Source organism: Atractosteus spatula, chromosome 13, assembly GCF_055471065.1.
Source record: "Atractosteus spatula isolate fAtrSpa1 chromosome 13, fAtrSpa1.hap1, whole genome shotgun sequence".
In the NCBI taxonomy this organism is placed as follows: Eukaryota; Metazoa; Chordata; class Actinopteri; order Semionotiformes; family Lepisosteidae; genus Atractosteus; species Atractosteus spatula.
The window spans coordinates 28,906,043-28,929,174 of record NC_142718.1 but is presented as its reverse complement, the minus strand read 5'-3'; the positions used below and the strand labels follow the sequence as shown (position 1 = coordinate 28,929,174).

The 23,132-nt window shown below is 35.5% G+C and overlaps 1 protein-coding gene across 1 annotated transcript in view; it reads right to left on the bottom strand.

The window, feature by feature from the left end:
• Positions 1-19,312, bottom strand: part of kcnh7b (potassium channel, voltage gated eag related subfamily H, member 7b) — a 97,302-nt gene extending 77,990 nt beyond the window's left edge. Inside the window, exons 1-2 of the mRNA XM_088929853.1 lie at positions 18,919-19,312; positions 17,549-17,779 (exon numbers count right to left, since the gene is read on the bottom strand). Coding sequence (XP_088785979.1) covers positions 17,549-17,779; positions 18,919-18,994 — 307 coding nt within the window. The 5' untranslated portion in view covers positions 18,995-19,312. The remainder of the gene's footprint in view (positions 1-17,548; positions 17,780-18,918) is intronic.
• Positions 19,313-23,132: the final 3,820 nt, after the last annotated feature.

Here is a 23,132-nt window from a genome sequence, read left to right as displayed (position 1 = left end):
ACAGTATGTTTTTAAACAATTTTAGTTTTCATCATATGCACATTCAGTTTGTAATCACCCACTGATCTTTACAGATTAGCTCACAGCGGAAATTTCTGTCCTGCATGGGGAGAATGAGGATGGGCTGACAAGCTCCCATAACATGCCCATCCATCAAACCATTCATGTTTTAAGACACCCAGAGTTTGCGGATGTGCAGAAAATTGTAAAAGCTGCTGCTTGCAAGAAAACCAGGATAGCCCTAGCTGACTAATTATAACTGCAATTCCTAGTAGCCTTCTGCCAATTGTGTGTGTCTCTGGGGGGAAACATGGTTATGGTTATCAATGAGAGCATTTACTGGTTAAAGCGCTGACAAGTCTGCAACCTGCTTTTAAATAAAATAAATTAGAGACATCTCAAATGATTTACTGTATGAGTAAATGAATAAGTACTGTACATTATTCCCTTCTTTGTAAAACAGCAATAACAACAATGGGAGACATCCTAGGAAAAATTAAGGTTGCTGCTGGAAGAGGTGTTAGTGGGGCCAGCAAGGGGCACTAACCCTGCGGTCCATGTGGGTCCTAATGCCCCAGTATAGTGACGGGGACACTATACTATAAAAAAAAAACAAACGTCGTCCTTAGGATGAGACATAAAACCGAGGTCCTGCCTCTCTGTGGTCATTAAAAATTCTCGAAAAGAGTAGGGGTGTAACCCCAGCGTCCTGGCCAAATTTCCCATTGGCCCTTACCAATCATGGCCTCCTAATAATCCCCATCTATGAATTGGTGAGCATTTTGGCACACTATGGCTGTCGTCGCATCATCCAGGTAGGTGCTGCACATTGGTGGTGGTGGAGGGGAGTCCATATTACCTGTAAAGCGCTTTGAGTGGAGTGTCCAGAAAAAGCGCTAAATAAGTGTAAGCAATTATATAAAGCACATAATTCTTTACTGTATGTCAGACATCTGTTAGATTAGAAAAAGGGATTAGACTGTAAAAGGTATTCACTTGATGCAGCAGCTACATTTGCCAACTGGATGTTGCATTGACTTCATACTTTTAAAGGTGTGTAAAAGGTTGAAAACTCTTTTTGTTTCTAATCAGTTTGTCTCTCTGGTATTTCACCATCCATTGCCCCAGTTCTGAGTGGCAGCAAAGCTAATTACTGTGCCAGTGAAATCAACAAAATCCTAAAATTTCATGTTATCTCATTGCTACAAACAGGATGATTTCAATTGTACAAGGGTGATTTAAAAAAAGAAGTGATGACTATTTATATTTACAATCTCTTCATTATGCTTTTGGAATATTTTGAAATAGCATTATCTTTTAAATGTATATTAACCTTTCCATGTCCACTGACACAAGAGCTGCTTCACCTGATCTGATGATGTATCATGAACGGCTGGAGTACAAACAGCATCAGACACCACCCAAGTGGGCCTACACTATGAAGAAGTCCAGTGACATGTAAAATAGGATCATTCTGGATTAAATGCAAATTATTTAAAAAAGACATTTATTATATTTATTATTAACACCTGACAAGCTGTCAGCATCTCCAGCTTCAAAGTGAAGGGATGTTTGCTTGAGATGTAAGGGGTCCACATTCAGGGATAGAAGGCAATTATAAAGTTTACCTTGGTTTACCTTAGCTAATTAAGTTCTGGGTAAATGATTAAGTGTTGATCAATAGTCCAGGGAGACAGTATATAACTAACTGGCAGGTACAGGAGAGGTCAACAAAAGGGAAAGGAAGATATTGTACGTGAGAGTTATTTGTTCCAGATCACCCGGAAAGACCAGATTGAAGCTACAATGTAACTATTACTATCTGAACCTTGTGAAGAGAGCTTGCTATTCTGTGGTTTTTGTTAAAAGTGGCCCTCCTGGTTTGTGGGTGCATTTGTAGAATAAGGAGATATTTTCCCATTCATGTGGTGGCATCCGAGTTTACAGAGAAAGGGATTTAACCAGGTTACGTTCTGCATAGTTTAGAGGCATCTTATCTCTTATTTTTTGCCTTTCTGTGAGTTCTATAAGAGTTCAAATAACATTCTATGGTTTTTCTGGGTGGTTAGAATATTAGGCCTCTGGGATGCCTTGTTTGTAAATTTGTACATAGTGTAACTTGTGTGCTGTATGTTTATGATGTGTGTAGTTTAGTGTGTATATTATCATTATTAATATTTGGTTAACTGTGTGTGCCTGAATTATTACTCTTTTCACCAAAGCTGTGCCAACCGTTTGGGTATATTCTTGGCAGTAATCCTTATAAACAAGGATTTACAGTATGATAATTTATTTTATTATTGATTAATCAACTCGGTCATTCTTCTTAGTAGTAGTAGTAGTATTAGTGTAATACCTAGGAAAAAATGAAACTTTTAACAGATAAATGAAATCCAATACAGTAAACTTTTAAGCACCATTATTACTTACAACTAAAACAGGCAACTGCATTTACTCAGCAAAGCAAAGTTGAACAACTGGCATGCATATGAATAGATACTGCACGTGGAGATCAGTTCCAGTTTCACGAAGATGGAAATTTCATTAGATTCTATTTCCACTATCAATAATTTAAACAATGCGAGTCATTCCCTGCATATTGTAAGGCAAACTGCTGTCTTTGCTGCAAAGTGGCTCGCAGAGGGCAAATTTAATGTTTCTGTTGCTGGGAAGTAAAATTCCAGTCCTCATGGGCCACCATCCAGCAGGATTTATAGGTCTTTTTAAATCTTCAGCTTCTTAAAAGCAAGGAAAGGCCTCGACTTGTCCAATTTAGCATAATGAGTTCAATTAGGTAATTAAGGGCTCAGATGGAAAAAAAAAATCGAAACCTTTCTGGAGTTGTGTACAGGCAATTCTATAGCATATTCTGAATTTGTTAATGCAAACTTTTTCTAAAAACGTTTTATATTAAATAAAAGGTTGACAGGATCTATGAAAACCCTCAGTTAAAGTCATAATGAAATGAACGGTCATAATCCAACTTTAAAAATGAAAAAGAAAATAAATGAAGAGTTTTCATAGCATCTTTGAGTGTATTTCAAACCTCAATGAAACCACCAAATACAAGGTAATGTGTACAACCTCCAATTTACATCACAAAAGAGCTACAGTTTCTATGTATGTGTAGTGCCATATTGCCCATTGTCTGCTATTCAGAATAAGGCATCAAAACTTTTGGTGATGCAAAAAGCTTATCACGTTGCAAACATGCTGTACTTTAGACCATTTTTGTACCTATTGTTATATTAATTTTAAATGTTTTCACGAAACTGTCACATATGCAGTAGAACTGTACAAGGTGACATGGTTTTTAGATTCTTTATCTTAGTATTGCAAAAAAGAGCAACCTGCCAACCAACTAATATACACTCATATTCATTTTCACGTTCATTTACATTGGTGGTTATTTTATGCTAAATCACACCTAAAAGAAACTTTCTAGCAGGACTTACAGTATGTGTTTGGAGGACTTACTACGTCATTGCCCGTGCCATTGCCTCAACGGTTTTGCCGACAAATACTGCTTACTTATTAACTCCGCATACAGATCACATTCACACATTTTTGGGGTGATATGTCTGCTGCACAACCTGTACTTATTCTATCGTACATCACGCTGCATCTTGTCAAGGAAGTTGTCAGTGGGACCAATCAGTGCCCATGTTAATTACCCATCTCTTGGCTTGTCCAATAACCCTTGGAAAAAGAAAAGGTTTGACTTTCTGCTGATCCGATCCTCTGTTTTGTTTGCAACCACTATGTTCTGAACAATCACATGCGCGACAGCGAGGCATCTTCTAAAATATATACCGGAAATTTTAAAAAGAGAAAAAAGGATTAATATTATTAGGAGACCATGTTTCTCATTTGCTTACAGTGGCTACTGAGCAGGATGGGCCACTTTCATGTCACAGTTCATGCAAACTCTCGCTTTTGCCCAGCGGCAACATGGCAACCATACAGAATTTTCACAAAGTTCATGATTTTGCACTTAATTCAAATTTTGTAAAACTTTGAATTACTATCAGTTAATTTCAATATCATGATTTAATAACCGGTCTGAGAAAATGGGACTGCAGTTCCCCTTTAAATTCACTGACAAACAATGTACTTTATAGGTACTGGGGAATTTCAACAATGCTACTAACAGTATACAGTATGCATAAATATTTGACTTGATTATTTTCTCATCTGGCATCTTCTATATATCAATATACCCTGTGAAAACCTGTATGGTAAATGTGAGATTGCTTAGTATAAGTCAGAGTTTCAGGTTATTCTACCACATTTTCCTTGGATCCTCTTCCCACTGATCTGGAGTGTACATTTATCAATTCTATGTCCCATTGTCACACCTATTATCTTTGGTCTATAACTTTTCCCTGGTCAGAGACACATTCGGACCACTCATTGGATTCCAGCACCTTCCAATTTGATTTTGGAGTCAGGGCATAGGCTAACTTTCTCTCCTTGGGCAGCTCGCTTTTATAAATCTCTGAATTCCTTTATGGCGTGGCTAATTCTGCAGGTCCCTGTGCCAAAATGTCCATCCTTTCCCATGGAATCCCACTCACTTTTTTAAGTGCTCTACACTTCAGATGCAGGTGTATCTAATTTTACACCTTTTTCCAGTAAGTTTCTGGGGTCGAGCCAAGACGGTGGCTTCCAACCAAAGCCTCTCCTCACTCTGTCAATGGGAGGTATTACTATCGTGTTTTTATAAGAGCCAGAACTAAAGAGCATAATGAAAAGCCCAAATACCAATTTGAAAACTTTAAGACCTGGTATACAAAAGCTATAGAATGTGGCTTAGATCTGTACCAGTACACTGTTTTGTACTGAAACCTCAACTGCTGAGAAGTATAAATAAACAAGTACAACCTGATAGGGGACAGCATTAAAATGTTGGAACTGTAATGACATAAGGGATTAAGTTTCTATATTTTGTGTATTCAATTATCGCTCAAAACTAAATATTGTAACATTAGAATTCAAAGTGAGCTTGGGTTCATGGTGTATTTTATTTCATTTTATTTTGAAAAGAACATCTCACTTAGGACTGTTTAATTTTATGAACAAATTATTTGCAAAACATTTGAACACCTGTAATAGATACCAAACCTGATACTGATACTGAAAGCTTATTTTACAGCATAGAGATATGCCTTTGCAGACTCAAGACAAATTGTCTGGGTAATGCATGCTTCTGTCATAAGTTAGTTGTCTTCTGAGTGATTACATAAATGTAGAATGGTAGGAGTTAAGTGTGAGTACTAAAAAAAGAATGAAATGCCACATTTTTCTCTTTTCTACACAGTAACATAATAAAGACATAAAAGATATGATCATATACTGTATAATAATTTTCCTAAGGCCATTTGCCAAATATTAAAAATGATACATTATCCTGTTATACTGTATGAATGAAAGTTCAGCAAGTTAGTCCCCAGTTCAAAAAAATATTCTCTCAAAATGTACAATGATGCATTCATTTTCTTTAAAAATAAGTACATTCTTTACTATGGGCAGTATTTTCCTTAATTAAAAGGAAGACTTACTGTAGGTATATGTTTTGCTTTATAGCTTTGAAGCTGCCTGAAGAACATTTCATGATTCCTTGACATAACAGTTTGAAAGAAAGCAAACCATGGCCAGCAATTAAAGTTCATTATTAACTTCCTTTTACCCTAAATAACTACATACTGAAACACAATACCCATGATAGTTTTCTTATCACTTTTTCCCAAATTGTGGTTTTCCTTTATTGTGCAAAAGTTTGCATTGCATACTAGGCCAAGGATGAAAAAAAACAACAATAATAGAGTCGCAGGACAAAATATTAATGTAAAGGGCAACATCTAGCAGCAGAAACAGCTTGAGCGAGTCTTGTATACCACATGGATAATCCTATCCGTTTCTCAGGATCCCCTTTCGGAGGGTAATGGTGCATGGGATTGAACGGCATGTTCCACTGATTTCACCGGTTTCCAACAGGATGAAGGATTGAGATCTGGGAATTGTTCTGGTCAGGAATGTGACAGAATTCTGTCTCAGGCCTCTAAAGCCAATTGTGATGCGGCTGACTGCCACCGAGAGGGTCTATTAATATTATATTCTCATAGTATCATGTATACAGTACAGTATATAATTAATGTGACTGGGAGTTGTTGATACTTTGTTCAGTGAGTTTACCACTGCTATTACTACAGGTACAGTATTTTTACTACTGCCCCTCACAAATAGCAGGAGTAGCAACAACAAGACATAAACCTTGAAAGTAGAAACAGCAGAAATATGTTGTCTTCCATATAAAAATTCTGGCACTATCCCTTTTTTTACACAATACTGCACGTGATAATTCAGCCCTTTGTTTGCTGTCTCAAGGATATGCTGCTCCCTCTCAACTCATTAATGCAGATTGAGACCAGCCAGGGTGCCCTACATTTATTTTTAATCAGTTGTGGTCCAGCATCATTACATCTGAACTGTCACTAACTTGTGATACTACTGATATACCATTTACTCAGGCTCTGTCTTTTCGCTATACTATGAACTGATGTTGGATTTTTCAATGCAAATCAATCATATTACTCTTGATGACTTATGATATCTTTTGGTTTTGCACCTGCTTACAGCATTGTACACTCATCATGTGTTTGCCATCATTAAATATAATATTCCAGTTTTAAATAATAGGAAAAACATAATGGATATTGGAACTGTTCTTTAGCTTATGGTGTTCTGGGCAGATGTCGTTACCATTACAGCTTTAATAAACTATAATAAATTAAAAGGCTTGTGTACTGTATACTATTAAAAGATTGGTCATGTGTATATACGCTGGACCTAATTCTTGCAATTATATAAATTACTGAAAATATACAGTACATCAGTAAGTAGTTTTTCTTTCATGCCAGAGACAGTCATGTTGTACCCTAATACTTATTTTACAGTAAAATGACTTTAATGATATTGATCATTGGTATTTATTGTGCTAGGAAATGTATTATAAACAGTATTTCAATTAATAAAGTACAGAAAACTATATTATGTAATGATTCATTGCAGTCTTCAAAAGTGTCCTGCTGCAATTCTAAAGTTAAACGGCAAGAGAAAGTTAAATCTATTAAACCTGTCTGCAGTGTAGAATAGAACTAAGCTAAGCAGTATTACAGAATATGATAAAAGAGGTTGCTATTTCAGGGATCAAGATAAAATAATACCTTGCTGAGGCATGCAATTATGAAGGCTATAGAGATATGTTCATTCATTCTTACTAGTCATCTAAGGTTAAGCTATCTCGAGTAAGACTGCAGTAGCTGTGCCCTGCTCTAAGAATAAATGAGCTATAAATACATACTGTATGTACTGTATTTGTATAATCAAATCAGTTTTATCAAGGCATTAAAAAGGAACATTAATGTGTGCAAATCAAGAGGACAGACATTCCAAAAAACATTTTTCTTTATGAAAAGAAATGTCCTAGTCTGACAAGATAAAATAATCTTTTTAGTGGAAGCAACCCACCCATGTTGTTGAAGCTAATAGGCTGGCTTCTTTCATGAATTGGCTGGTTGATCAATTAGCTACTAAAGAACAGGTGAGCTTTATGGCTTGAATGACCTTCTCATGTTTCCTCATATTCTTATGTTCATACAGTATATCTTCACCACAGAAGCCTATGAGCAGATCTGAGTCAATTATTGTCAAAAGACTCAACAGGATTGATAAAGTCAGCTTTAAAGTGCTGAGTGCTTTCAGAACTGAGAACAAAAGGTACTTTTTTAAACAAATGAATATCTTAGATTTGATCTTCTCGTACAAAATAGATAGAATACAGAACAACTCAAATAACTCCAAATGTTATAATAGGGTGATGATTAACAATAGCAATAACAATAGCCACAATTCTGAATGCAATATAATTACAAAACTAAAATTAACACATTTTTCTGTGTAAAATGTATATACTGTATACATATCTTACTATACACAACACATTGTAAACAAATTACATTTATTATAATAATTGTTATAATATTGTATAATTTAGTGATATTACATAACAGTTTTATTTAAGAATTATGTTCTGACAACCCTTGGTCTTCAGATACTAGCAATAATTGAGTGAGTCTTCTGAGATAAAGGAGGGAAGTCTGGGGTATTTTAAGTTTAATGTAGAAAAATAGCAACATCGCTGCATGGAACCCATGTGGGAGGTTAAATTTTCTTTTCATTTAGAGAAGAATAACATACCGCATGACTCCAGTAAGGTCCTCACCTTGAAAAGGAAGAATACTTTGTGCCCATGAATTAGACAAGAGAAGAATATGACTCTATTTGCTGCTGGGTTTCTGTTGCTATGGCAATGTTATGCTGTGCCTCAGATAATTGCATACTGCACCTTGCTGTTCAAGGAAAATGCACAGTAAAGGAACGTGCTGGGTTAAAGGGAAAAAACTAATAAATATTATATGTTCTCTTTACATTAGGAGACGCACTTCAAAGTTTATTTGAAATAATGCATTGCAGATTGCTCACCACTGTGCCTTTTCTATGTCAATAACATTGCCTAGTCATAAAAATGACCACATAATTCTCATAAAACATTTCTGATTTACGGTGAAAGACAAATATTGCACCATGATACTGATGCAGTATACAGTATTTTACTTTTATTTTGTGTGTATTTTTAACTTGTCCTATGCAGACAGACAAACAAGCCTTATCTCATCTGAAGATGATGACTGAGATTGCATAGAGTCTGGAGTAGTTTCATCTGCCTGTTCTACAGTTCTACTTCATGCTGTGTATGGAACATCAAATAATTCTTGGGGACATGTGGATTTTCAACCACTTTTGCATCAGATTGTCAAGGCACATAGCCTTTAAAAAAACTCCATTGGATTTTCCAGGTCTCCTACAGTACAGACTTCAAAATATTAGTTTTTCACTTTTAAGTCTTTGAAGGGAGTCTCACAGGCTGATAAATTACACACCTTGCTACACTCTCCATTCCTCTGCCTCTGATCCTTTAAGCTCTCTCTTGAGCCGTCACCTGCTTTGTTTCTAGGCTATGGAATGACCTTCCCTATGATATTCCAAATTCTAAGTCTCTGGTTTCAAACCTCATCTTTAAAGGTTATAATCACTTCTTTTAAAAGGGCATTGCTATATATATTTGAATTATGTCTGACATCCATTGTATGTTGATGTCTCTTGTCTTTGGATTATATTGTATTTGTTCCTGGGTTTATATTCTTCAGTGCTTTCACATATGTTTTAATAAAATATAAAATAAAGCCTTAGGTGTCATTTTATTTTTATCATACAGCATTAAAGACTGGTCTATTTTGAAGTATATCCCTAACCATATCACAAAGAGGATGAACATGCAGGAGAACTGTGGTTTGCCTTCCCTAGAACTGGAGCACTTCCCTTTCAGAGGTCAAAAGTACTTTGGAGATGATTTTTTTTGGTTCCTGCCATGGTCCCCCCGAGAATCGTGTGCCTCCTTTATAAGATTAATGATCTTCTGTAAACTCCTGTTTGTGGCATACAATAGCCACTCAGTCTTTGCACATGAAGACATACTGTAGTCATATGGAAACTACTGTATATGACTGGAATTATCTCTCGCTCTGTCTGCTTTGTATTTACATGTACTCATTGAAATACTTGTCAATATCAAGGATTCCTGACTTGGTAGAAAAATCACCCTTTAATAAACAGATCACAGATATCCACACTTTTCATACATTTGATATGTCCTTCCATCAGTACTATTGAGGGACTCTAAAGCTACACCTAAACTAAATGAAGAAATTTGTGCAAAAGATTAGGAATCTCAGAGATAAACTGTTCATCTCTTTTATCATTAATGCTTTTTTACACAACTATTGCACCGACTCTATATCACCAGAGGAAAACAGGTCAGAAGAATGATCAATTGAATCTATCAAAACACATGGTGCTGAGATGTTCTGAAAATAAAGCAATATAAAAGTGTGAATGGCACAACATTAAAATGCAGCTACTGTATGTTACCCTGCAATTCACAGCTGGCAATCTCTGGAACCGAAGCAGGTGTGAGCCTGGCTAGGACCTGGATGAGAGACCTCCTGGGAAATCTAAGGTTGTGGATGGAAGAGGTGTTAGAGGACCAGTCGGGGGCGCTCACCCTGAGGTCTGTGTGGGTCCTTATGCCACGCAGTCTAAAGACGGGGGCGGTATACTGTAAAAAGGCCCTGTCCTTCAGATGAGCCATAAAACCGAGGTCCTAACTCTCTGTGGTCATTAAAAATCCCAAGGCATTTCTTGAGAAGTGTAGGGGTGTTAACCTTGGTGTCCTTGCCAAATTTCCCCCTGACCTTTACCAATCATGGCCTTCTAACAATCCCCATCTATGAATTACTCTGTTCTCCTTCCCACTGATAGCTGGTGTGAGGTGAGGATACTGGCGCATTGTGGCTGCTGTCATATCACCCAGTTGGGGGCCACACATTGATGGTGGTGGTGGAGGGGAGTCTTCATTACCTGTAAAGCGATTCAAGTGGAGTGTCCAGAAAAAAACGCTGTATACAGTAAGTATAAGGAATCATTATAAGGAATTATTATTATTAATGATAATCATAAGGAATTATATTATTTAAGGAGCAGAGCTGTGCTGATTTATATAAATGGCAGTAATTGTAGAATGCAAACCTGTATCCTTTAGAAGCAAGAATCAAACAGATAACTGTAAATAATTTTAAACCTTTCCCAAGGCCTTGCAAAAGGGCTTTTTTTCACAATGGACACACTACAAGAAACAGAACAGATGGTGGCTGAGGAATAAAAACTGAAAGAATCTGCCTTAGAACACAAATTGTTCTCAATAAAAGCAGTCAAAAAGTTACTCAATCATTCTGCATCATCCCAATAAAGAACATGAGCCTTAATTCCTTCCTAACACAGTATCAAACAGCATATATTTCCCTTGTGTCCACACTGCCTACCCGAATCATTGTGAACTGCAAATGTGGGTAATAAGATAAACCTAGTTCTGTAATCTTTCTTTACATCTTGTGCTGTGTCCCATAATGTACATATGTTCTGTATACTGGAAAAGTACTGTATTCAACTGCAGAAAATATTCTGTAAAATAGGTTCTTTAATACAATCCTTATGAGAAAAAAACCTGCTATTTATTTTTCTCATATTCTATTTATTTTTGTTTACATGACAGTAATACTCATCAACTGCTGTTACAGTTCTTAAGAGAATGGATGACTGCAAGTAAAAACACAGCAAGAACTACAGCTGCTGAATTGGCAAACTCTAAAGAGAGCTGTGGATACCAAAAAAATAATATAGACTGCAGGGCAAATACTGCACTTGTAGTTTTCCCTGAGTTCACTAGGGACAAGAATGCTTTGTGAATGTTTGGAATACTTGGTGAGGAGTGTTTGGCTTAACCTGCTTGTTTAATGGGTAGCCTCTTGGCCATAGTATGAAGAGGCTTGAACCCCATTCAGAAGGAGTGATCCAGGTGTAGTTGCAAGGTGGAGATGGGGTTTAAGATGGATGCCTGAGACAAAAGCAAAGGGAGGTGTTTGAGCTTGATATACTGTGTATAGTTAATTTCATAATGATGGAGATTAGGTTCAGCTGTGTGAGACTGACTTGTCACTGTTATCCCTCCTGAACTTCAGATAATAACTTCCAAATAGAAACATCCATTTACAGTAATGTAGTGAGATGATATGGTGTACTATAATATATAGTATACTATATGTACAATATCATGCATTTTAATACCCTTATATTGTGTTGCTTATTTTCACCTTAAAAATAGAGCTTTCCCAACTATCAATGAAGGACTATGTTTTTATTAAATATCATTCGGAAATATCTCCCAACACTTCAAAGTCATGTTGATGGATCCAAGTAAGCTTAAACTTGTTTCATTAAAAAAAATACTCTCAATCTAATAATTGCAACATGTTAAAAGGCAATCTGCAAGTGTTTTGCAACAGAAGTAATTGAATAGGGCAAGAATGATAAAATATGCATGCAATCCTTTTAAGATCAGTCATCCAGCTCTCACACAGAACACCTACCGACAAACCCTCTGATTCCTCTGCACAGTTGGAAAGCTAGCTGGCTTTCAGATCAACAGAAGGAATGCTTATCTGAAACTTTGCACCATGAAATGCCATATGCCTACCTCTTCATCTAGAAACATCATGCAGTAACTTAAAATTTATCAAGGTCTTTTATAATCTCATTAACCATTTAGTATCAACCATGTGTCTCCTATGTGCTATCACATTTCTAATGTCGTACATTTTGAAACAATGGTAAGAGTGTTTACACAACGATGTAGATAGGAAGTCAATTTACAGTAGGAAAGGAATATGTTCTGCTTGTTGGAGATGAGGTATTACTATTAAACAAACAGATTAAAGAGTTGTTTTTTGTAATGCACTCTATTTCATAATTATAATAATAATATGAATTTAAAATAATACTTCTTATATGCAAAACACCTATATCATTTGGAATGATGCTATCTTCATTGCTATCCTTCTGTCTGAATTTGTAAGCATATGCATAAGCTGCTTAGCTTTTTAGTCTCTCCCGACACATGTGCCAAAAATGAATGGATCCAGACATCACATCGGTGGTAGAAAGACTGTTAGTGAACTATGTGATTCTACCATGGAGGAAATTTGTATCTGTAGATGATTATAGTTTGTTATTCACATTTTCTTTTGAGTTTTTGTCCTTTTAATGACACCAATATAAAACATAGCAGTGTAAAGAATAAATATGATCAGATTTTCCAAATATTCTGACTATGTAATACAGGCAATTCTTAAAACCTGATGCTGATAAGCACATCTCACTAGAATCATGAAGAGGATAGAAATCCGTGATACAGTGCAGAGAATTATAAACACAAGTTCAGACATGTTTGCCATGCAAGAATTGGTTGTACATGCATGATAAATCCCAGTTAACTCTAGTGAACTGTTGACATTGGTAATGTGTATCTCAAATTAATCAAATGGGTATGATAATGAGTGCATTTGCTTCAGAAAGTAAGAGACAAAATTGGGCTTATGGTAATGCGTGACACTCACAGGGTAAAAGAGAGAACCTTTTTAGTGTTTTTGAGAGACAACTATGAGGGAATCACACCAAACTTCAGCATCGACATCACTGTCAACCTGGCTCCCATCACCGGCTGACACAGAACCTAATCACCCAAAGGGTTAGGAAACCTGGAGTCGGTTTACAACAAAGGCTGTTCCAGGCGCTCTTCAGTACAGATACTCGGGCCTGAGAGAACTTGGGGCTCTGTCAATGAGTCTGAAATCTGAGTGCCTCGAGCTTTGTCTCAGTGTTTGTTCCCCTGTTTAGTTTTGTTTGTACTCTGACCCCTGTTTTGTCTTCTGAGAGTGTTCCTGGATCACCTCTTGGTTTTGCTAACTGCATGTTTGTGAACCCGGCTCTGACCCTGGTATTGAACTTGGACTGGACCTCAACCTATTACCTGGATATTCATTTGTGCATCACTACAGTGTCTCCCTGGTTGCAACCGGTCCTTGTTTTGGATTTCGACCCTGGACTGTGTTTCCCTGCACCACGGTTGCCTGCATGCGAGGCTACTTGGCTCACCATTAGCAAGCAGCCTGCTCCTCATTCCCAGAATGTGTGTTCCTTGCTCCCTCCCCCAGCTCCCCTGCGTCTCGGTAACGTGCAGCTCTGGGATCCCAAACTCAGCTGCCTTTTTGTCCAGCAAGTAGGTTTTCTAACACTCCTGGAGTGTCCCACCTGGGTAGCACACCATTAGACATGCTGGGAAACTCCGGTATGTCTGATTTAACAGATAAAACTCTTCTTCAGCATATTTTGTCCTTTAAATCCAATGTCAGTCAGAGAGACTGAAGGTTTACTCTAACTGAATGACCTTCTCTTGCTTGTAGCCTTTCTTAGTTCTTATTTGTATGTATTAGGGATCTATCCTATGGCTGTATGTATTGTTCAAATTTAACGTTTATTTGCTGAGAAGATCCTTTGCTGCTCATCCTTTGGGTGCACTTGGAAGGTGACAATAGGACAAGGTATGACAAAAGGGGAAAAACTGAGGTTTCATATTAGCTTTCAACAAAATTTGTAAATTTCATCGTTCGAATGTATAAAACATGACAAAATACAATAGAGATCTATTTAAATTTATAGTTACAAGTACCATTACCATGTCCCGTGTGCTGCTCTTCATGTTCAACTATATCCATTTGTGTTATTAACTTTTCAAATACACACACTTCAAAGATCATTTATTGCTTGAGAAAGCTATCTACTACCCACAGCATTTGAAATTTTGGCTTCAACTTATTATCTGTAGCCACTTGCTTTGCCATGAGTCACATATTTATTTGTGAGCACTGCAGTTCAGCAGTGAAACACAGCATATGGATTTCTCTCTTTTCTGAAGAGCACAGAAATGGAAGTCTTAAAGCAAGTGTGGGAAGACAGACAATGGAGTGTAATAACAAGATTAGAAAGAGAAAATTTGATATTTCCTTTCTTCTTTTAAATAGGCCCATTAAACTGAATCCACTCTGATTAAACTATTAGTTGCATATTGTTGAACAATAATAAAAAACAACGTAACCCACATTAGCATAGCAATTTCACAAGTTTCACTTCTTAAAAAATATGTATTTATCCATATGATTCAATCTAAAGACACATCTGAAACTTTTCAACATGAACGTTATCATGAGTATCACTATTATAATGATTTGTAAATGGTTAATTTCTTTAGAAACCAGGTTTATAGATAAGCTTATACTGTATAATAATGACCTTTATCTCAACAGAATGTGGTTTGGTTGAGGAAACTATTGACATCTTGTTATGGTTAATTACTGATCTGTTGACATCTGCAGATAAAAAAATGGAGATATTGCTATAATGGCATTAATGTTTGCTTTGATACACGGTGGTGCACTTCTTTCAAGACAGACAAGAGTAGTATGAATAAACCCAGAAACAAGAAGTTATCAATGTTTTGTCACAAAGCAAAGTTGTGTCAGATGAAAAAAACACGCAGCTTTGGAAAGTATCACTCTTTTTTACAGGAGGAAACTGCAACATGTGTAACTTCAGAATGTGTTATACTATCCACTCCTTCATCCATTTTCTATCTGTTTTATCCAGTTCAGGGTTGTAGGGGAGTCGGAGCCCATCCCAGCAAGCAACAGGCGCAAGATGGTATATCAGCTCTTTGCAGAATGCTCAACCACTAATGGAATAATCAACATTGAAATAGATGCTCAAAATAGTTTTTCATTCCTTACTCTCCAAGCTGGTACACTACAATAAAGAACAAAAGCTTGGTAATTTACTTTTTATTTATTTGTAACAACTTTATTTGGTCCTTCCAACTGCTATATTTTAGTTTCAAACAAATGGATGTAAATGTTGTGCAAAAGCTCTGAAATGGCATTATTTGTCTTTATGAGAACCACACATTCACCTGCCTGTTAGATTCCTGTTGTAACATTACCACATTTGGATAAACCTGACAGGTAAATTTATGCATCTGCCTACAAACTAAAATGTGATATTATCCCAGAATTAGAAAATATTTTTAAATTCTCATACAATAATGGTATAATATATAATATGCATTTTTTATTGCTTCTGTTAAATGAATCCCACAAAGCTTTATTTTTTTCCCTTAAGGTGGAATATTTTGGTATTTTTTTACCAGTTCATTACAGGCTTAGAAAATTCAAACCAAACAGAACATAGACCTTTCATAGACCCTCTTTCATACAGTACTTGTTAACCTACTCTCACATGTCCAGCTTACTTCTCTTTAAATAATATGAATGCTGAATGTACATATTCAAAGGCCATGCTAATTTAATTATCAATGTGTCCTATTATCAATGTGTTGTAAGTAGTAATAGCTTCTCATCATATTCATGGATGTTAGGGAATTGCTCAGACGAAATTGTTTTATAGTACAGTATGTACACTTTTCTTCAATGTGAAAATTCCAAAGGTTTATTTCATGACTGGAAATCCGGAGAGAAGAATCATCGAACACAACTATTCTAATAGACAGAAGATGGAGAGCTACTGTGCAGTACCAATAATGCTAATCATCTTTTAAAATTATCTATAAAATAAAGATTAACATAAATATGAATGTTCCTTATTAAATTCATAGTGACCACTGCTAATTTAGTTAAGTATATAATACTGCACTAGTGATTTGTGCCAGTTCTTATTGGATTGCAGTGTTATACCTTATGCTGAGGTACCTGCCAAGTAACTCACACCTACACTTTTACACACCTACACTTGGTCTTTTTATTCTTCAACAAGAAAGATCACTATTATTGGGCAGCTGTTCTCCTAGTGTAGCCGATACATGATATCACTGCGTAAAAACTTTCTCTCTCCACCATTCTGCCATGTAATTTACAATACTGTAATGAAATTTGGTAAACCAAATATCTCCTCAGCAGTTTTATTTTGCCTCCATGCAATCTTAGGGAGAAACAAAAATGTGACGGAAACCTTTTCCCCCTGCCACAAACAAAATCCCTAAGAAGCAAACAAAACCATGACAAATTAGCTCTTTTAAGAATCCTACTTAAATATTCTACAACTCATTGCAGTATTTCAGAATTTAGAAGGACATGATACCAATGTTATGGGCAACAGATCATAAAAATAAAAAAAATCTTTTTAAAATATCCACAATACCGGAAGTGGTCTTTAAGAGTCAGCAGTCCACACAGTGCATACAGCATTTTCATGGCTGATAAAATGGCAATTCTAGACTACCAATTGATTCTTTTAGTCCATTAAGAAATAGTTTTGTCTTAGGCTTAACCTTTTTGCAATATCCCTCTGTATTACTTCATTTTATTTGTACAACAACAGTCCTTTGGGATACATCGGGAATCCTTTGTGACAGTCAAATAAATTCTATGGAGAATTATATTATACCTCTTTTATGGTACAATGAATACAAACAATGAACCACGCAAAGTTTACTCACATTGATTTAACATACTGTACTTGTCCATATTATCACTTACTGATTATATAGACATAGACATGAGATATACTGTATTATAATTGTGGCTTTTTATGATCTGACAGTATTCCTGAAATTGAACGCATTTGTCACTTTTGTTACAAAACACCAATTAATTCAATCTCTAGGTGAGATGAGATGCTAAAGGTAAAAATAAGACACTCATTCTTGAATTTTTAAGGCACAAGCAGAGAGCAAGTATTTTCCAAAGACATTTGAATGCTTCCTAAGGGAATTTCTCCACTCGTATTATAAGCAAAGCAGGCAGTAATTCATTTACACTTGATGCAAGCTGGACATCTACAGCTTTATTACAAACCAGTGGTGGTAAAAGCAGAGTGCATCAGAAAGACTTTTGATTTTGATTTCCTCAGATTATGTTACAATAAATATATTAATAGATTTGGGAGGAAGGGGGGAAAACAGACTTACCATCTTTTCTGTGATATGTTATTTCCACCTTTCTTTCTTCAGAGCCAAGCAAAGCTTGGGCGACTTGGGCAATGTCATGTCTTTTGGTGTGCTGTCCATGAAGAAAGTCACATGTGCAGGGTTTCTGCATGACATCTGGTCTTGAAAAGCCAGTCATTTCACAAAATCCATCATTGCAGTAGATGATCGCACAGTTCTGTACTCTCGCATTGGCTATTATGAATTTTTTATCTGTAATGAAAGTCAACATGAGGTGTAATACACCAAGTTTATCACAATTATATTCATACTGAAACATTGTTGTAGTGCCAACATGGGAACTTTGCAGTAAACCAAACATCATATGTAAAAGCCTATTCAAACTTAATAATTCAAAAGGAATAGATTTGTGAGTGAAATATTATAAAAGCATTTCACTTTTTAAATTAATTAACATGCCTGTCCTGCAGATATGTTCTACTGGAATGAAAGTAACACATTCATTAAAAAAACATTTATGGCTTCAGCACACTAAAATATTGTAGTTATTTACACAATAGATATGAGAGAACACTACATTTATGTATAACCTGTTATATATTTCCCTGCAGTTACTTGTTGATGATCAGTAACGTTTTTTCTCACATTAAATGTTGTCATTTTTAAGAAAGGGTGTGCACACTCCAGTCCAAAATATTGTAGATACAGTATTACTTCCAGTAACTGTGCTTTAATAGATAGGTTAAAGCCTCCTGGTTAACTTATACATTTAAAATCTCTCTATATATTTATATAGTAGACACTCATAACATTCCCATTAAATATTAATTTGAATAGTTTAAATGTAGATATAAAATGCATTCTGTTGAAAGGAAACCCGACTAAAAAAAGCTCATTGAGTCGAACATTTCTTACGCGCAACTGTATTCTAAACGTCACGTGTGAACTTAACCACTTTATTTCTGAACTGTCTCTAATTCGTGACTACGTAACTGTTGTTCTTATAGTAAAGCGTTAGTGTATGTTCTAACACACTTTCATATTTAGGCTACAATTTTGGTACAACATAGCCCAGGAATGATTAAAAGGCTACTATTACATCATCTATTTTTGGCTTTCGGAATACACCCAATCACAGCTAATGCAAGTTGTCATATCAAATATAATACAGTAGTAAAAAGAAAAAGAAAGGCTCCAGACCATAAATATTTTAATTCAGTGCAATTAGTATGTAACATATCGTAATTATTAACTCTGATATGATTATTTTCACTTTGCATTTTAACTAATTTCCTATTGTTTCAGGAATAATATTAAATATATTTAAATACACACATTTGCTCTATCGTTCAGCACTTTCGGTTAGTAAATGAAATCCAAAAATTACTTACTTTGTCCTTCGAATTTTCGTATAATAATGCCCAAAAATGTGTTTTGTGGCGCAACATGCCCTCTTCGAACAGGCATGATTAAAGATCTTCAATTGCTCTGCTGTAAACAAACCGTTCGCTTGGTACCTTTGCTTAAGTTACTGTCTCTGTAGCTTGATGATCTCTCTTTTGTCACAAATCATCCTTATTTCAGCCAAAAGAAAATCTTTCCACTTCCGATAACCTTTCTTTTTTTATTTACAAGCTTCTTTGCCCGAGTACATGCCCGCGTCTTTCAGTGACACACCGACTCCAAAGACAGTAAATTAAAAAAATGGAAGAATCAGGTTTTCTTATGCTAAACATTTCAAATTCAACCAAAAATGGATGCGATCTTGCCGTTCTCTGAAGCGATGTGATGGTAGGGAATGGAAGACTGAAGCTGATCTGCCAGGGGGAGTGACGTTACCCCCTCGGGGTTTAGTGCACAACGCTCAGCTTTGGCTACTCAAGCGAGGCTCAGCTAGAGCTGCCCAATAAATTTTATATTCAGAATTTTAACAGGGAAAGGTGCGCTATAACAAGGTTGAAATTCAGTTCTGACATAGCACGTGTATATATTTTCATGTTAAATAGCTAAGTATCTGAGAGAGAAAAAAGGAAGAACGACATCGCAGTAGCTGGTAAAAATCGTGAACTTCTCATTTTGATAAAGCTAAGAGAAGTCCCTTAGCTCTAGATGTATACAATATAAGCATTGCATATACATTATAACAGACACGCTTTTTTGTAATAGTAAAGTTTAAGCCGTTTTTAGTAGTGTTTTCTGTAGCTTCCTCAGGTTTTGTTTCCGATTAGTGACTTGTCCATGGTGCTGAAATCTGACAAACCAGGAAGAAAAGTAAACACAAATAATACTGAATTGTCAGTTTGTGCTTGACTCATCATCGCTGCTTCAAAAAAAACACATTTACAAGATATTTGCTGATAGTTTATTATTTATATAACATACATTTCAATGATTCCTCACCCCAAATGACACAGAATCTCAGTTTTTCTGAGTGCATTCAAATACAATTAATTCAGTAGAGCCCGATGCATTACCATTCGAGACGGCCTAAAGACTGACGGAAGCTGGCGTAAAAATGTAAACGTTTGCAGAATGAAAAGCCTCCTTATATCAACACTGACAAACATCTGGCTCTGTATTTCTAAGAGATTTCATCGCCCATCTGTTAGCCAGAAAAGACAAGCAGGACAAAACAAAAAGGACAAAGACACAAAGAAACACATTTAAAATGGAGAAAGAGACAAAGAGTATTGCTGATGCAAAACTTATCATTTGTATCTCTAATGACAGCATAGCCTTTCAATAGCTACTGTCATTTTGTTTCTTGCAATATAAATATTCATATGCATTTTTATGGGAATTGTAAACTTACTACCATTTCACCTTCAAAGAAAAGATGTTTGCAGTAGCTCAGCTAAAGATTGTAAAAGCAGCTCAGTAAATCTGAGACCACTTGGAAATAAGCAATTTCTAAGAATGTTTTTTTTTCAAATTTTTGATTTTTTCTTCTTCATGTTTAGATACTATAAACACTAAGCAGGTTGAGAATATTTTAAATATAAGCCAACTTCCACTAAAAACAATGAAAGCTTTCTGTACAGTCCAGAAAAGAGATATTATGCAAAAACCTGCTACAATATGACCATTGCAAAACACTTCAAAGCAAGCAATACAAGGGTATCTGATTGCTTAATCCTTACATTTTATGATGAATTCATTTTCTAAAATTACATCATCAACTGATGTGACTATCATTTGAGAGGTACCTATCAACAGAAAAAAAAACAGTTCTTCACAGTGGCTATAACAGTGGTCATAATAATGAAGCATTAATAAAATGCTCATTCATTATTTAATGATAAATTCACCAGAGCAGAAAAGAGTTCAAATTTTGTGCTCTGCAACATCTGGAACCATGACAGTTGGCCATTACATTACACTGCCTTAAACATATTCCTTATATAGATTATAGTTTCATGTTTTTTGTATCAGCTATTTGCACAATACTGAAAAAAACACAATAATAAAAGACAAATAATGGTGTTTAAAAAAAACACTTTGCTTTAGCAAAGTAAAAGCTAATTTAAGAGACATCCATAGGACCTAATACCTATTACAGCATCTATTCTAAACAGATGGTTAGTTGGTGTTTAATTTGGATGTGCCAATACTCAATATTGTTGTTATAACAAATTGCACTTCAACATCAAACCTTATGAAATCAGAGAGAGCGTTATTGCTAAAAAGATTTGCGTGGATGTACAGCAAAAATGATACATAGCTATGCTTTGAGTCACTCCTCCTTCCACATGAAGCCATTAAGCTCTTTATCCATTTAGAAAACTAATGGAATTTCTTTGTTTTGCATGTATTGTTGAGATACTGATATAATGATATGATTGTATTTTATACAGTATAATGTTTGTAAGTCAATTTATTTTCTAATCACTTTATCCAATACAGGGAGCCAGAGCAAACAACAGGCACAAGGGAGGGTACACGCTGGACAGGATGCCAGTCTATCGCAGGGCATTCAGACATGCACACGTTCACACCAGGGCCAATTTTTCCCAGAAGCCAATTAACCTACCAATTTGTCTTTTGACTATTGAAGGAAAACAGAGCACCTGGCAAAATCCCATGCAAACACAGGGAGACCATGCAAACTCCATGTAGATAACACCTCAGGAATTGAACCCAGGTTTCCAGCACCATGAGGTAGCAATGCAATCCACTGTGCCACCCGCAATGTTTTTAAATATAAAGATGTAAATGTAAAGACTATTTTAGCAAATCTGAACAGTTACATTTTCTTGGAATGTATTGCAGAATTCTTCTAACTGGAGCATCTAGATGGTACAGCAGCAGTACACCTCACCTGTATGTTTTGTTATTTGCTAGACTGGTGAACAGTAAATTAATTTGTTGCATTGCAGAATATCATGGCTCAGGTATATTAGTGTGAATATATTCAAGAAATATTTGACTCTACTAAAAAGAACCATCAGCGTATGTCTGGCCAAAGACTTCATAATTATCTTGTTTGACATAAACTAGTTAAATGTAAGTATGATGGAAATTAAAGGAGACATAAGGCATACTTATTGTTTGTATACAATTAAGAGTTTAATCAGATATAAACATTACTAACAATATGAAATATTAATTCATATGATACCTACCTGTGTGTTATAAAAATATCCAAATCAGTCCCACAAAATGGAATTCATAAATAACCTTGAAATGTAATAACATGGACATGCACATCTTATAAAAGAAAGAAGTATCTTTTTTACACCTTATGCAAATATATTACATATGAATTATGTGTTAAAAGAATACTTCAATTGTATTTTAATTTCACTTAGAGTTATAAATTAAGTTACACCCTAATAATAATTTATTAATTATTAATATCTTAATAATGATAAGTTGGAGGAACAGGTAAAAATTATAAGCCATGTCTGAGTTGCCAAAAATAGAATATCATCTGGAAGTACTGATTATCATCATGGTGTACTGAATAAAAGCAAATACAATTAGGAAAAATGGCAAAACGATCCTGTTTTGAGGCTGAAATGACATTGTAAACAGACAGAAGGTTCTGTAATAAAATAACACAAATGGCTTCTGCACTCTGTATTACACAGCTGTAAAGGGCAAAGATATCCTAGAGTATGAATCAAATTACATGACATTGTGACATGTTTAACTAGGCTTAATTTTTCTGTTCAGTATAGTGTTTGGAAATATTTTCCTGAAAATGAATAATAAATTGAACCTGTATGATTAGTTTGTGAATTAGATCATATTCTGTGGCAAAGTTACCAAATAAATTTCTTTTCTAAAAAATTAAAGAATTGTCTTTTACATTAATACAGTGAGCTTAGTATGGGTTCAATCAAAATAAAGAAACACACTGTATTTGGTTCACTGTTAACACAGTCCTACATTATTTATAAAGGAATATTTTTAAAATCAATTTCTCTGTGTACTGGAACTGAACTGGCAGAGAGATGTTCATTGTGACAGGACAGAGGACGACACTGGTAGTACATTAAGCACTGTTGAACTGAAAAAGAGGGAAGTGGCTGGAAAATAAGAGACAAAAGGAAGAAAAACATGATATGAATAGTGTAGGAGGAGAACACACACATGTTATCAG